Consider the following 17,565-nt stretch of genomic DNA (forward strand, 5'->3'; position numbering starts at 1 on the left):
GCAAGCAAAATACAATAATTGTCCTCTTTTTTTATCTGTAATTCCCATTTGTCGGATTGACAGGCTACGCTGCGTTTGAAACCCCAAGGAATATATACAAGTCTTGCACCATGTCTCCAGAGATTTTACCAAATCAGGCCATATAGCACCCGATTCTTTCGCGTAGTATGTAGTTTTGGTAATTAAAAAACTCATAAGAAAAATGGTTAAATATCAATGACCAATTTATCAATATTACATCCGTTGATATCTTGGAGCATATCAGACCAATTACTTCGGTTAATATACCTCTCATCAGATCATGACAGGAACAACCTTGCCTGGCTGTAGCCGAAGGTTTGCAAACCCCCTTCCGGCAGTGATACAAGCGATCCTGGCGTTATATATTCTTGGCATCTACACTACTTTCCACCGCAAGATAGGAACGGCCATAAAGAAATGCCAGTATATTTTTGAAAACTGTAATATCATGACAGGAACATTGGGCCGCCATCAGACCATTCCCTAACAGCAAGAAACTTGCTAAGATTCCACATCCAGGCCATACCAATAATGTAATTCCAACAATGTATCTGGGGAAGCATAAGTTTCTTGGAACAATTGAGTTTCCAGATAAATGCAAGAGGATCTTGACAAGAATTGGATTAAAAACGAAAAACAACAACAACAAAAAAAAACAACCCAAAAGTGGCCCTACAAGGGTTTGGGGAGACAGTGATCACGTTCAGTTACAGATATCCAGAAAATAAGTAATGAAAACTCAAGACAGATGGAAATAAATTTGAATGAAAAGCATGGATTCTACTAGAAACTAGAAAGCCCCCTATGAGTTCAATTTTGCTTCTCTGAACAATAACCATGCTTCTGATGTGCACCCACAGTTTAGAAGCAAGCAAGCTGCAAGTTTACCTTCACGAGTTTGCAAGCAAACACTTGGTAGCATTATAAAACGCCTCCCCAGAAAAAATGGTTCAGAAGCAAGTAAACTGCACCTGATTTAACCATTAAACAGCAAGTCCAAGGGTAGTACACCAACGGAAGCTTGGGTAACAGGCTGACAGCTCTAAGCATCGCTAGAAACTAGATGATACGAAAATATAAAACACACAGAGACAGAAAATGTCCAAATTTCAGAGCATCTAAATGACAAAGTGATGAAGGCAATAACTCAGTCCCCGCCAACTTGCCTCTTCCAAGAGTCTTCCACTATAAGTTCATCGACTCCCCAGTCCTCATAACTGTCACAATGAAGTCAACATCAGCATGCTTGATGATAAAATTACTTCGAAAAAAAAATTACTAGTTGAACTAACTGATTTGCACACCTTCCATCTGGCAGATACCGCCGGATTGTGAATGGTATCTTACGCTCTCGAAGTTCCTTCATTGCAATCTAAAATGGCACAAGGAGTCATAAAATCAGACCAGTTCTGAACGACCAAAATCTAATACCTGAATTGCTCAGGAAAATGTGCGAGCATGCCAAACCGATTTTTTATGAATGGTTAGAGATGTATCTAAAACAGACCATGAAAAATATTAAAAAAAAATTAGTTCCATATACCCAGAGGGAAAACATTGTCATGACATGAGCATCAATCATCATCTTTGCCATAAATCCATGTCACCAAAAGATGGGATTCATTGCAAAATATAGGAGGATGATCTATAGGACTGAGCACAGATGATGCCTGTCAACCTAATATCAACCCTCCTGCAGGTAATTCCAATGATTCTAGCAGCTGGCAGGTATGGAAGAAACAGGGGTGTAAGTGGATTAGGCTGAATCTGGATACCACTTACCTTGAAGGAACCTCAGTAAGCTCCAGAGTAAAATGTGGACCTAAACAACATATGCACTAGGCATGCTGAGGGCCTGCTGCAGGTCCAGTCCCTTTTCAGTTTAATCTCAGGTCAGGTCTCAATTTGAAGGGCTATGATAATCAATTCCATTTCATTGTAGTCAACTACAAATCAGTTCCAACCCCATTGGAATTCAATTCTTAATTTTGGATCCATTCACAATCCATAGGTGATGTGTCTACGCTACAGCCTACAGGTAGGTGCAAATAAAGTAGAGGTAATAGTCAGAGGTAGGTCTACTCAACCCACTTGCATCTCTGATGCCAACTAGTTGGAATCAGATATCGAGATTCTTCTGAGTCATCCGTTCCTGCCAAAGGCTAAGTTTGCTACTAAGGTAAAACACCTTTATATGCTTCTTCACTGCCTTTTTGTCCATGTAATCTCAGGTATTCCCCTCTTTGCTCCTACCACTACCTATGTCCTGCCTCAAGATACCTCATATATCCATCGTAGACAATAAAAACACTTCGATCAAAGTTCAAAAACATTATCTTCTGCCTATACAAATTTCAGGCTTTTTTTGAGACCTTATTCAAATCTTATATTCCTGGTTCAAGAACTACCACCTAAGTAGCTTTCTCTCTAATGCTCTTGCTACATCCATTTACTTTGGCCAGCATGGAACCTGCTATATCTCGAACATGATTGTTTCTTTTAATCTTTTTCCCTCAAGTCTCCAAAAAATGCCTATGAAAATACACCATAGTAACTCTTCTATTCAGCCTTTCATAATGCCAAATCTATTTCCCAACCATTTGTACCACAGCTGACTATAATGAAAATAGTCACTTTGCAGCATATCTTATCCATTGATTATGTTAGATGCTTCATTTTTCACTTTATTTTCCATTATATCCGCATTCTATATAATCTGCTTTTCACTCAAATGATTGTTAGACCCTTGTGCTCTAACGGTTCCCTTCACAACCCTAGTTTGGCATCAGAATAGAGAATTCTGAAAAGAGTAAAAGGGAAGGAGAAAAAGATATTAGGAGGTAGAATGGAGAAAAAGAGGGAGGGAAGAAATATGTAGAACTCTTTAATCGTAACTGGTATACGGGAAAAATCCACCAAAATATCTTCCATAAAAATTAACTCAATGTCACAACCACAATATGCCCCTCATATACCAACCAGCAGATCTAGGCCCATGAACTAGTTATCATCTATCCTTATCTTAACTGACTAAAGAAACCTAAAAGTAGCCAAAGGCACATTACCGACCCATATTACGCTCACATCAAAACTTCTTCAAGAACAACAAGGCATCTAAAGCCAATTTAGCTAGTCAATTCAAGAAGACAGCATGTGTTCCGTGGCTAATCAACCATTGATAACATTGGTACCAAAACATACTCTGCTGTCAAGTGATCTCCATTGACGACTTGCACAAGTTCCTCTTAGGGCCTGTTTGCTTGTTGGTAAGTGTGCATAGGAGACGTCAAGTGAAATTGGGCACTTCTAGCATTTGGTTATAAAGTAAGCTTCCCAGGCACCCCAATTGTTAAGATTTTGACTTCCAACCAAATGGCGTGGAAGTTGCACTTCTGGATAATTATGCTTCATTAATAATTCAATACCATGTAACTTACTACAGAACAAATATTGAAAGTATAAAAAAGTAGACTTTCATTCATACAGACAAACAGGTTTAAGTGATCTGCAGATTCTTGATAAACCACTTCTCTGTACCGAACTTTTAAACTATTTTTGACTTACCTCCAACCAAACAGGCCCTCATGCAAATTCTCATCCAAAAAAGTTTTTGTGTTGGGAAGTCTATCCATGAGTCAAACAAATCATTCTAGCCTTATCTTCACATTAAATATGATAACCATTTGATAAAGCATCCATCAGTAGCCTTTGATCATGACCCCTGAAATCTTTCTACCAACTATATAAGCAATAAAAAAAAACATTTCCTCATTTACTTTCTCATTCATAAAAGCCAAATTGGCTTGCTGGTATACCAGTTGCCTGTCTAAATCTTTTCCCCGCCATTATCTCCTATATAATCCTACGCTGACTCATAGCTTTGGTTCATCGACATCTAGTTAAATTTTTGACCTATATTCTTATAAATCAAAATCGCTACAACTCTTCAACAGTTTAGCATCTTCATCTCATTAGATGAATTGGTTAATAAAGAAGTCCTAATTCACCAATAATTTTCTATACTTATTCCAAAAAGATATGCATTAAAAAAATAGCATATCCAGGGTTTGCAAATTGTCTCGAACCAACGTTCGGGCCGTACTAAACCGGCCAAGAACTAGATGATTCAACCTTCAAAACCCCTTGATACCTCCCCCCCCCCTCAATCCCTTTGTGGCTTCATTCTCTAACTCTCTCTTAATCCCTTTCCACCATGAACCGGGTCTTCGAAACTCCACCACACCGTCGCCGGAGGCTCTACCAGTACCTGATGATGATGCTGACGCCAACATCAATGCTTATGATGACATCAATCCCAATGCTCTCAATCGACACCAACGCACCGTACATCTCTCTCTCTCCCCCTCCCTCTCCCCACTCACACCTTCATCTTCTCTCCCCACTCACCCCTTCATCTTCTCTCCCCACCCACAATTCTCCTCCTCCTAGGATTAGGATTAGTGTTTTCTCCCTCTCTCCCCTCCTCTTCTCATGATCCTTTGGCTTTGGTACACCTCGGCTTGATACAGTGCATACCTTACCAAAGCAAACCGGTACCCGGCCAATACGACCCTTAATATAAGTTCGGTGAACCTTGAGCATATTCTTCTAAAGCAATTGACAAAATTTCATTAAACCCACGTAGGCAACCTTGTTTACAACCATCAGCAAATTTACTCACATCATATGAAATAATCCCGAGCTACCCATCAAATTATATTTAATTAACAATCTGAACTCTTCATTATAACATATCATGAATGTAGGTGCTTATCAATGAAAAACTAAATATCAAATTCTTATCTAAGATCATAAAATAAAACTTAGGAAAAAACACAGCAGAATTTTTGTTCTTAATCAATCTGAGAAGATCTTACTTGTATGGCACAATCTTACCTCCAAAGGATCAGTCTCGCCCTCTAGCTCAACCATCACTGGTGCATTCATACTGTTCAATCAGAGTCAAAAAATAGAAAAGAGTTAATAGAAAATGAAATTGCATGAACAGTTTTGAAATCTAAAATGTTGAAGCACAAACCTAATTTGCAAAGCTCGTGTGCCTAGGATTCTAGCACGTTCATATTTTGTCATGTATTTTGATGTTTTCCGAGGCCGTTCGACAGGTTGTTGCTCCTTTTCTTCACCTTCTGCACCCACGACATCATCTGGAACATCTTCATTGTTGTTTTCTGGCTCCACTTCTGTTCCTTCCTGCCCAAAACCAAATCATTTGAAGGGGTAGAATTGCATAAATTGAATTGAAAAACGGTTAGCTCATACCTCCATCTCAGGTTCTGGAGGCTCATCTTCATACCTGCATAAACAATTCAGATGTCAACATGGAGTAACTTGTGAACCTTAAGTCTATAACAGCTTCAAAAGAAATAAGTTAAGATTTTAATAGACATAAGATTATATTGAACAAGAATGATCAGAGAATTTAGGGAAAATATAACAATGGCAGCATAATGGTGATAACCATGATATAACTGAAGAATAGTCTAATTTGGAGCAAGTCATTAGATATCACAAAAGCATGAGCAACACTACCATAAGGATATGCATAAACTTTTGTAGTATTAGTCGCAGTTGTACAAACGTTGGCTAAAAACTAGAGGAAAAATATGATTTCTAGAATGGATCATAATATGTCATTCTACTGTCGCATGTGTGGACTCATTTCAAGTGAATTCAATCAACTCTTGGCATCCAGCAATCAGCCTTTACCATAAAAATATACTGTCTTCATAAAATGTAAGATTAAGCAAAGCATGATAAAGAAGAAGTTAAAACTATGACTATTAAATCTAGATGCTATGGTCAGTCATGGCCTGCTGGAATGTCACTAAAAGACTAAACTCCTTGACAATTTTATAACAGCTCCATAAGCTGTTGAAACAGAAACAGAAGAACCGAATTTGGATGTTCCTGGACAGTATGGGATATAGCCCACACAAAACAGTAGAAACTTCCTCGAAAACAAAAAAAAAAAAGGTACAAACTACTTGAAATGGAATTAGTGGACAACAACCATGTCTGATAACATGTGATCACCATTAAGCAATCTGAAAAAACAATAAATAAAAAGTAAACCAGTATAATAATCAAATAATAGTTCAAAAAAATAAATTAATTCCCAATAAAGCTTCCTCAAAGTAAAACTTCAGCAAAAACATTATGACAGCTAGCAAGAACAAGATTATGGGTTTATTTAAAATGATCCGAATAGCAACTACAGGCTAAAGAAAATGTCTCGAGAGTGACCACTGGCTAGAATGATGACGATTCCTAAAAAGGTCACATTGTATGCCACAACCACCAACGATGACGATTCTTTTTAGTATCTGAAGGTATCACAACTGATAAATAAAAAAGTTAGAGATTTTGAGAGGATAAATTGATAAGAGACACTAGCAAGAGAAATGGGACCTATTGTTCAACAAGAATGACAGAACAGAAAGATCTACCAACGAGTAACCATAACCAACAACAATAATACCAACTATCTAAGATCAACCATAGCACCAGCTGCTCCACTTCCATCCATTTTAGGTTGTGTTACATGGATCTTCATTTAACATGCTAATACCATCTAACAGAATCTCCAATTTATTCTCATCGAGTGCAATTCCTATGCTTCCTCTAATATAGAAACTAACTTTCAACCCCTTCTTGTTGGCTTTACCACACACCACCATTTTGTTTCACTAATGTGGATCATATGTGCACTCACCTAGTCCAAAACTGTAAGCCATAGAACTTCGCAAGATGTTGTTGTCATCATATTTAATTACCCCCCAGTCACAAGGTATGCAGACACTACACATTATTCCAAAGCAACCTTGCACTTCATCCATGCTAAAAGTGGCCTTGCTTGTCATTATTGGACATCATCAGGGAAATAGTGAGACCAAGTAGAGCAAAGGGTATTGTTGAGCAAACCATCACTCTCAAGAGCATTGAGCTTGACAGAGAACACCAAATGAATGCTTTGGGGAGACCATTTATGTGATTCCAGCAAAATCTCTATTATATTCCTTGCAGGGAATCCACTAATCTTAGTCAAAGTCATGTCCATCCTCCTCTGCTTCGCCATTCTTCTCTTTAAGCAACAGTGATCACCAAGACTTTGCTAACTTAATAACTTGGCCAAAGAGGTTTAACAGAATGAAAGTTTTTTTGTGGTAATGGGAGTTTAGCCTTGAATGCATCTAATTAAGATGCTTTTTGGCGTAATAACGATTAGTTGCTATGCACTTAGTGGCCACATAAGGAATCGTTTAGCAATTGTTTCCAGTAACGAACCAGTGTTTATTTGCTATGCATTATTACTGGCTAGTTAGTAAAGGCTTGACACACTTGTTTTTAGTATTGGAATAGGTTTGCATGCTATGTTTTATTAGTGGTCAACTAAGGAAAGTCTTCACAATTGTTTTTGCTAAGTGATAATCATTATTGGCCGATAACTGAAAAGGTTAGTAGTTGCTTCTAGCAACAGATTGGCCGTAATGTGCCATGAATTAGAAGTGTGCAACTAAATAAAGACATATTCTTGAATAGTCCAATTTTAACAACAGAAAATGCAATCTAAGAGAACTTGATGCAATAACATTGATATCAATAGGTCTCAATACGAGGACTAGTGTTGGTATAGAGGGGCTGGTGGTTACTAATCAGTGCTTGACAAAAAAGGGATCCCTTGAGTTTGCTTTTAGGAGTACAAGTGTCATGCAATCCATCAAAATTTATGAATTATTACACATCCTATATGCTTCCTTATTTCAATCAAAGACTACAGTTGTGATGTTTGACTTGAACATTTCCAGATCCTAGAATCCATGTCAGATACATATACAAATCAGATATGGATCAAACACTTTGATACTTACGGTATATTTTGTTGCAACTTTCAGAAATTAGTAGATTGCTAGACTCCTCTAATAATTAGTTTAACCCAATATAATAACGTCAAAAGTGATATTTTGTTCCTTTTAGTGACTAGTCAAGAATAAAGAACTAAAATAACTTTGCAAAATATCATTTTCTTTAAATCCTTATGCTTATTGGGAAGTTTGAATGAGAACCGTGTACACTGAAAGACCTTAATAGATGATATCTTTTACTGTTTATTTTATCAATATTATATATCCCCTAAAATTATTTTCTCGTATCCCTGTGTCTTCCTTTTCTTTCCTCTTGTGGAGTCAGACACTTGGACATGTGTCCAATCCAATTCTCATGTCTATGTCCATACAAAACTAGGACTAAGAGGTCACCCAACTTCATGGAACCCACCAAGAGAAAGAAACATTAATTACAACTCAGAAAGTACACCGTTTATTCGTAGGCCCATCTTTCACTGTTTATAAAGCAACCAAAACAACTTCTAAATCAACTAGGACCCCTGTAAAATAACTACCAACCAACACCATGCCATCTAGGACTTTCAATCCTACCCAAAAGCCATGGAAAAGCTTTCTTAAAATGTCTCAAACTCAAAACTAGTCATAATCTAAAACTTCAAGCCAAATTTTAACCCTCATAACAGAATAAACAAAAACTCATCATAAGAAACTTGTAAGACTTTAGGTCAAGTCCAAAACATGTAATATTAGGGCATGTTTGGAGTTGCTTAAGAAAAGTACTTTAACTTCTAAAGCAAGAAAGTGCTTTCTAAAGAAGTTTTGGTAACAATATCTAAAATTGCTTCTACAAGGGGAAAAAAGATCTTAGGAGAAGCTTTCATGCAAAGAAAACACCAAACAGAACTTGACACCCCAAAACGAGATGTATAAATCAAGTTATGCTTTCATATAGGCATCTCACTAGAAAGACCAGCATATTGACATAATCTGTAAATCCAATGTGATAACTTGTTTTCATCAATCTCTTCTTGGAAAGAATTCATCCACGAGTTCAAGGCCTTCTCTAAACTTCCTAAAACCTTATACTCAACAAAAAATACATCGATAAAATCGAGAATCTAATCTTACTATACATCAATCTTTCTTTTAACCATGATTAAAAGATTTGGTAAGAATATCTCGATGCACCTCAACCACACATAGGTTTTGTTGATCATGCACATAAATCATGATGAAGAAAAAAACCATATCTCACAATATATTGCAATCGACGAGATCTTATGTTTAGCTTGCTGACCATATCTCACAATCCGAAATTGGTGAAATTTTGCACATCAATGATCATGTTGCACAAATGAAGTACATCTGATAAGAAGTATACAAAAATCAACGCTCTGATCCATATGGTTCCTCACAAGGAAGTTCAAGATCATGGGGATTTTACCAATAGCATCTAGTCTCAGCAACTCCAACTTCTAGCATCCCAAAGCAACTAGTTTAAACTCTCAGTAACTCCATATAGACAGAACTTCTTCAAATAAACGAATCCTGCATTACTTGCATCCAAAGTTTTCTTATAGGCAATAAAAGTACAACATATTTGAAAACATGTCTACCTGCCTGACCCTTAGGACTTCAAGGAATCTGCCACAAGAAAGAAATTTTATACAAAAATCAAGAAAATAAGTTGTTTATTCATAGGTATGGATTCCCCTAGCTATAAAAAGCCATCAAAACAATTCCTACATCAACTAAGATGTCTGTAAAACACTTCCCACCCAATACTGTACCATTTCGGACTTCTAATTCAACCAAAAAATGCATAAAAACTTCCCTAAAATGACTCGAGATTAATACTGTTATAAAACTTCAAACCAATGTTTGACCCTCATAAGTCATAATGATCGAACTAGCAATGACTAATAATAATAACTTTTAGAACTCAAAGTTAGTTTCGAAACAAGTGCTCTCATGCCTCAAATGGAAATGTATGACTCAAGTTATGCTTTTGAAAAAGGAAGCTTGCATAAAAGACCTGAAAATTGACAAGATTCATAATTCCAATAGGAATCATAGTTTGCATTACGGACCAAACCCCATAAAAGGGGGAGCACTCTTCCTTTCCCTCCTCTAAATTAAGGATCAAACCTTGGATCTGGCTGTGGTTTGATACAATGATAAATGCCCTCAGTCTGATGAGCAGGAAGGATAAACCAAACCTTTGCCTCTCCCCTACCCTACCCTATCCAACCCTCCCACTCCTTCGAAGTCTCATTATTGCAAAACACTAAGTGCATTTACAAAGGGCTCTGATTTGTCTCAAGGTCCCTGCAAATGGTGCGAGCCTTGTTTCAGATCCACATTTTTTGGGTAGATGTAAAGGAAGGGTGATGCTACCGCTCTACTGTTGGCTGAATACTTTGATGAAGATCAGGTCAAATTTCTTCTACTCAGCCAAGGGACTAGTAACTGTCATTGCTTCTCAAAGAGAAGGTTGATATGTAGGGATTGTTAGCTATTTATAGAACCTGTCTTTATGCCTCACAAATCTTTTTATTTCCCTTCAATTTGTAACAGCTCGTTTCAGAAAATATAGGAATTAATGCTAACAAACATGGTATGTTTAGCTATATACTCAACAACTAACTTGTCAAGTTAAAAGTTTCCATATACATATGAATAAATGCTAATAAAATACCATACATTTAGCTTTCCTGCTAAATTCAGACCTTATAAACAAAGCTTTCTTATCATGCTACTTGAGCATTTAACCTTAATCTTGTCTCGTTAAGATGATATTATACCATCAGCAATGACCACATCTAAAATCAATTTTATCTACCACAAATACAAGGAGATGTATGGTCTCTGAGAGCCCTTCTTGTATATCAATCATGACTCAAATATCTCACCATTACCAACTTCAATATTTGGGTGAACTCCATGAATGCTTTTGGCAATCTGAACTTCAAAGTATACCACAAAGATACAGAATTCTTAGTACCCAGCACACTATGTATCTTGGTGCTTCATAAAGAAGCATTTATCACTTATTGAGGCTTTTCATTTTTGAATCCATTAAGTTCCATCAAAGGGTTCACATCAAAATTGTTCTCCCCCAGATTATCTAATCATATTAAACTATCGAGATTTAACTGGAAAAAATATTTTTTTTTCTTTTAAATCTTTTAATTGACTGCATAACTACATATTGTGTAATAGAGAGACTCCTGTATCCTATTTTCTATGCTCTTTCTCTTTCCAATCTATAACCTACTTATGCTGTGCAAAGAAAAAATCGACCATGTAGTTGCCTGGGCTAACATAATCAACTTAATTAGTAATTAGTGTTCTCAATATATGGAATCAAGTTTTACATTCTATGGCTTATCTTGAGGGACAAGAAAATTTGCTATATGAAATTTATCATTTCACTTCATTTTAACTCCTTCTAGACCTAGGAAAAAGTTGGAGAATTACTCCTTCACAATAATGCAGGTCTTTTTACCCATTGCCTAGAATCCCATATTTCATGACAAAGCCCTCTCTTGTCAAATGTCCTTGACCAAGAACTTTGAATCAATTCTTGGACATTGATCCTTCTCTCATCTTTAAGTTAAACAACCTGATAGGAAGAGGTTTACAAAGTCAGGAATCCTCAACATAATTTTCAACTTATACATAGAAACCCTTGTTCAGCAACTTGCCCAACTACCTAAGAAATTAGACCCCTTACCAAGACCACAAACTATGAGTTACGTTTTTAACTCTCTTATAATCCATCAAATTTAAAAAACTATTATAGGTTTGAGTGTCATGTCTATATTGGTTGATCCAAAGCATGCATACTTTATATAGTGTACAATGCCATATTGGGGAAAAACACAGATGGAGCTAAATGTAGACACAGGTATGAAATGTATTATATTCATATACATATACATATACATATATATGTGCTTGTACTTATGCCTAAAATTCAGTATAATTATGCTAATATATCCTCAAATAACAAGCCTTTTTCCTACTTCACATTCTCCTGGAAACATCAAACAAATTATATACCATATTTCATTTCAAATAATACATGCTTTCCGATGCAGAATATTTCCTTTCAAAATAATTCTCAAAATGTTTTATTACAAAAGGTGGAATTCGACCAAAAAAGTTTTATTAAAAAGAAACGAAAAGGAAAAAGAAAATTCTGGAGGATAATAAAGATAATCATCAACTTCTTCAATACCATTGGCAACCCCCCCGCCCCCCCCCCCCCCCCCCCCCCCCCCCCCGGGGCCCCGCGCGATGTCCACCCAAGAAAATTACACAATGCCCTAAAGCCACTTGTAGAACCACTTAACATAGATCAGTTACAACCATCACATGCTTATACCACAAACAAAAAGAAAGAGCAATCAGAAACCAATATTCCACCATCACAAATTAATCAGAGATATCAAAAAAGATCACCGCACAAAGAAATGAAATCAAGAATACAGGGTAATCTATACCTAAACATGAACAAATTTTATCATAAGAAATATGAACCAAACGTCGCCCCAACTAGAGAAATCAATAACGTAGATTAACCGATAATACCTAAACTTGAACAAATCTTATCGGAGAAATATCAACTAAAGATCGCCATACAAGAAGTGAATCAAGAATGCAGATTACTCACGTCCAAACTGGAACAAATTCTATCTAAACACAATCTTTCCCAACAGAATCCTCGCTGGAACTTATTGACAGAGAACGATAAAAAGAAGAGAACGATCAAAGAAACGAATTCAGGGAACGGGGAGAGAGGTGGGGAGAGAGAGGTGGGGAAGGACAGACCCCCCGAAGTCCATGTCGTTGTACTCATCGTCCGCCATTCTTGAAGCGAAAGCACCCTTTCCTCCTCTTCTCTCCTCCCTATTGTCGAACTCCGGGGAAAGAAACCCTCAAGAGAGCCGGATCGACCACCTCCTTCTGTGGGTATACATCGAGGGAATCATTGGGCCGGATATTGGGCCGGTCCAAGGTCGGCTTCCAGCTTAAGTCCGGTCCGCGGACCAAATTTATAGTTCCGTGGCACCCTTCATTATCTTAATAGAGGAGGATATAACGGTCACTAGGATGGTTTATTTAGTATTGTATTGGCTTGATATAATACCAAACAACATCGAAATATTACTCACACCCACCCTAACCTGAGATCGATTCAATGCATCTCGATCCATACCTACCGATAGGCCATTTCGAGTCACCCATTCTGAGTCTAATCTAATATATTTTCAAGACCTGTCCCTAATAGACCTAATCTAACCTCTCAAATCTAATTTCTAAAATTAATATCGGCTAATTTTTAAAAATTAAATGACTAATATTAATAAAAATACTAATTATTTGAATTTTTATTCAATATCATAATAAGCTTATTTAAATTATTTTAACCTAAATAGAACTTCACCCTCGTAACTTGGGGATAAACTTGTAGTTCATACTCGACCCATTTAAAGTTTAGGCTAGAAAATTTAATCCATACCTGGCTCTAACTAAAAAAATCCTAATATTATCAAGCACTTCACTTGCTCGTATGGTGATACCCCTTGCTAGGGGACAAGGATTCAAATCTAGTTGGAGATAATTCCTCAAACAGGTGAGTAGATACAAAGTAAATGTTAGAGATCAACCCTTATAATCTTAGATGATGATAATGATGATTATGATGACAATTTTTTAATTAATAATGGCTCGTTTAGTGTATTATATTTTTGATACTTTGCTAGAAAGTTGTATAACGACTATTCGAAGTTTCCTATATAATGTAATCAACTTAACTATTGCTTAGTGTTCTAAACATATAGAACTGAGCTTTACATTAACTCTATGGCTTATTATTTCAGCTTGAGGGACAAGAAAATTTCCTACATAAGTTTATCATCATTCCAATTGATCTTAGACTCCTTCAACACTGAGTAGAAGGTTGGAAGATTACTTCTTCACTTAAACTCCAACCAACAAGGCAGGTCGATTTACCCATTGCATATTTCATGACCCAGCCCTCTGTTGTTTGAATGGTTCAGGAATACTCTTTTCTACCATCTATTGAAAAATGTCAACTGGTTGATCAATGAGCCTAAACATATTATTTACGATTATTAGGTCGAGCCTCTTCAACGTCTTATATGCTTTAATTACATCCATCCCACTGATATTCCTGGTGAAATTTTCATCTTTTACCAAATAAACCCTCAATCTAATGTAGATTACTAACCTTTTTTTTATAAGATTTTTTTTGGAGAAACTTTTTACAGGATCTTCATGTTGCAACTACCGACATTATTCTTACAGCAATGAATCAGTGATTGGAGAACTTTACTATGAACTTGACAGAGAGATTGGTGGATACTCTTAGATGGAGACGTGTTTCCCTCGCCTTCATTATTTCCTAGCATGTATGAAAGAGAGACTCTAAGATTGCAACCTCCGATTTCTTTTGTTTTTTTTAAGGAAATGTTTCAGCTTTTCTTCTATTTTGTCATGCACCAGAAACAAGTGATATGATGGGCTGCCTAATGCCAAAAGGTTGCGAGGTAGGAGTAATGTTTGCACCATTGGAAATTTGGAAGAGATCCGGAAAGATCATTAGAGGATCCATTAACCATCTCACCATATTGTTTTTTTTTTTTTTTAATTGGGTTTCACCCCCTGATGTACCAAAAAAAAAAGAAAAAGAAAAGAAGAAAAGAAAAGGATTGTTTCAGACCCACGTAACAACTCATCATGTCGACATGGGCAGAAATTATGTGGGCCCAAAGGAGAACAAAGATTAAACGGATTCACTTGCCTTTGTCGAACTTGGGCCCGCCCATATGTAGCCCGAGTCTAACCTATGGTAAGGTAGGGTGGGCTTGACTTCCAAAACAATTAACGCGGCGGGCGATGGTTTTTGACCCTGATCTGCCCGGCTTTGTCCACTCCGGAATAAAACCAAAGGCAGTGGGATCCACCTCGGATACGACGGATAGACACCTCAACTGCTCTCGTCATCGCCACGTGGCACGAGTCGCGCGGTCCTTCTGTCGGTCCTTCCCCTTTCGGCATGTTAGGTTCCACGAGGACCAGGAAACGAAGCGAAAGAGGATTGCTGGAATAAGGAACGAAGGTGGGAATAGCAAAGCTGGGCTCGTGGGAATTGGGATAGGAGACGGTTTTAAAAGACCCATGCCGCTTTGACTTCCGTGCAGCGCACACGGCGCTCTTCCGGTTGGGATCTCGATGGGAAACCAGAGGCCCGAGAACCGGTGGAGAGAGTAAAGATCCCACTTCTCTTAGAAATTATTAGATGAACTATAGATCCATCATGAAGCTAGGATAAATTATAATCCTAGCGCTTGTTGCTGTAGGTTCGTGGGGGATTTGTTTCACATAATAATTTCTCACTTCTGGCTGGGATACCTTCGTCGGTTGCGAAGGAGATTTTTTTTTTCTTTTTGATTTGATAAAAAGTTATTACATCTGGAGTTTTCGTAGAAAGTACCTCAAGGCTCGGGTATCGGTGGAGAGAGAGGAGTAGAGATCCCACTCTTCTTTTTGGGAGCTCTCCACCGGCTGCAAGGGAGTCTTTTCCTTTTAGAGGCTACTCGAACTAAATTTTCCGTTGGACTCGTAGACTGACCGTACCAATCCAACACCCTCTCATCATGAATCCTGCGGGGAAAATGTTTGTCTTTTTTTCTCCAACACACCCGCATGCTCAAATTTAGGCTAGGGTACGTGGGCTCTTAAGAAGTTGATAAAGTTATTACAAACACTATCAATAGCGCTTCATAGGAGTCGCCACGTTATGATCACTACTATACGTTAACTGTGCAAGATCAAAAGGAAAAGCTTCAGTCTTATAGTCTTGGTCCCCCGGCATATTGTCCTGTTAGCTAACTAGTAGGAATGCAGTCGGCCTCTCATAGATATATATGTTGAATGGTATGTTGTGGGATCTGTTGCAGAAACACTTGTGTCTCCTCCGCAGAAGACTTGGATTATCCAAGGAATTCCCTCACAGTGTCCCCATGGGCAGCGAAGGAATTGCCAACCTCGTGAGAACTAACCAAGGGAAAGGCATGGTGGATATATATATATATTTATACATTGGAATGGAGTACGAAAAGAAAACTGCTACCATCACCCCCCCTGCCCCGCTCTATCTTCCCTCCAACGTGAAGCCTAATGATCAGTAACTTAATCCCGACGTCACATCCATGCAACCTTTCGTGCACTGCATCACACTCCAAGTGGAACTATACATGAGAGAAATTTAACAAGAAGCTGACCAAGAATCGACAGGAGTATCCCTTCTATTATTATGTAACATCAACTTCGCATTGGAGATCCACACGTCTCCACTTCAGTTCTATCCCCACACCTACCTCAACTTGTTTGAAATTTCTTTTCCCTATTGTCACGTCATGCCGTTTCCAAATAACGCTTCCTTCTCTTATTTTGATGACATATACACACGCTAGATATTAGCGCAAAATAAATTCATCATTATATATGATGCCAGCTATTGGTGATGGGATCCACAGATCTCCACCTGTATCTTTTAACTCCACCCAATCTATGCGCTTATCTTGTTTCTGTATAGTTCCATCTACCTTCTTTTGAACTCCTTTTTCAATACTTTTAAAACCAGATTGGATTGATCGGTTTGATCGATTTAACTGGAAACCGGTCGTCTACTCAGTTAAGTTCATAGGATAATTTAAAAATAATCAAAATTCAATCAAAACCTTGTTGGATCCCGTTTAATTAAACCTTGATCCCGTTTAATTAAAACCCACATTTGACAAGTGTCCCTTGAATTTCGTAAATTTTGATAATCACAAGGGCATTAAAGTAATTGCACTGCAGTGAAAGGTTGCCTTGATGGGGGGTGACTCTTCACGGATGTAACTAATCACGGCGTTTGGTCCCTGGAGAGGGCTATAAATAGCCTGTCAGACCCCTTCTCTAATACACGCATTAAGAGCTCTCTCTCCAGAAGATCTCTCGCTAATCTTTGTTCAGATCATCGGTGATCGAGGTTGCGCACGCATTTCAAAGTTTAATCCGGATGGATTTCGCGAATCAAGGTATGATTTATAATTCATTAAGTTAATCATTCCATCAAACCTTTCTTTCCTACTGTTCCATTGCTTCCTTTGAACAATATTAACTAGTATTCATTGATTTCTTTCTATTTTTCATCAAATTGTACTTTTTGAAACCAATCCCTAACCTAGACCTGTTTATCTCGACCCAATCCCTAATCCTTAATTCCAATCCTCTATCTCTCGGCTCGCTGTTAGAGAAGGCAAACCCTAATCCCAAGCTCTGGCTGCAGGACAGGAACTAAAAGGAGAGGAGAAGAAGATGACAAAGATTAATGACTCAAATTCATTACTCTACACACTCTTAGAACGCTAGCACCAGTAAGATCTCCTCCACTCACACTCCATCTCAAATCCTCCATGTTTCGCCTTTCTCCTCCATGGCCCACCACCGCCCTTTCGGCATCACCACCACTGGCATCGGCCTCTCCTCGTCCATCGCCGAGTTCGAGGACCACCACTACAAGATCTGCCACAGGCACTACGCGCTCAACTATTCTGATGTCGAGCTCATCAAGCACATGGTCACAAGAAAGGAGCTCAAC

At 37.8% G+C, this 17,565-nt stretch overlaps 1 protein-coding gene across 1 annotated transcript; it reads right to left on the reverse strand.

Annotated features, from left to right (window-relative positions):
- Positions 1–967: 967 nt before the first annotated feature.
- Positions 968–12,842, reverse strand: LOC120109125 (DNA-directed RNA polymerases II, IV and V subunit 6A-like). Its single transcript, XM_039122876.1, has 6 exons — positions 12,723–12,842; positions 5,302–5,335; positions 5,060–5,232; positions 4,918–4,969; positions 1,326–1,393; positions 968–1,238 (listed from the first exon to the last, which is right to left on the reverse strand). Exons 1-6 carry the CDS (start codon positions 12,758–12,760, stop codon positions 1,169–1,171), a joined length of 435 nt encoding a protein of 144 aa, XP_038978804.1. The 5' UTR covers positions 12,761–12,842; the 3' UTR covers positions 968–1,168.
- Between the last annotated feature and the right edge of the window lie 4,723 nt (positions 12,843–17,565).

Source organism: Phoenix dactylifera, chromosome 2, assembly GCF_009389715.1.
Source record: "Phoenix dactylifera cultivar Barhee BC4 chromosome 2, palm_55x_up_171113_PBpolish2nd_filt_p, whole genome shotgun sequence".
Taxonomy (NCBI): domain Eukaryota; kingdom Viridiplantae; phylum Streptophyta; class Magnoliopsida; order Arecales; family Arecaceae; genus Phoenix; species Phoenix dactylifera.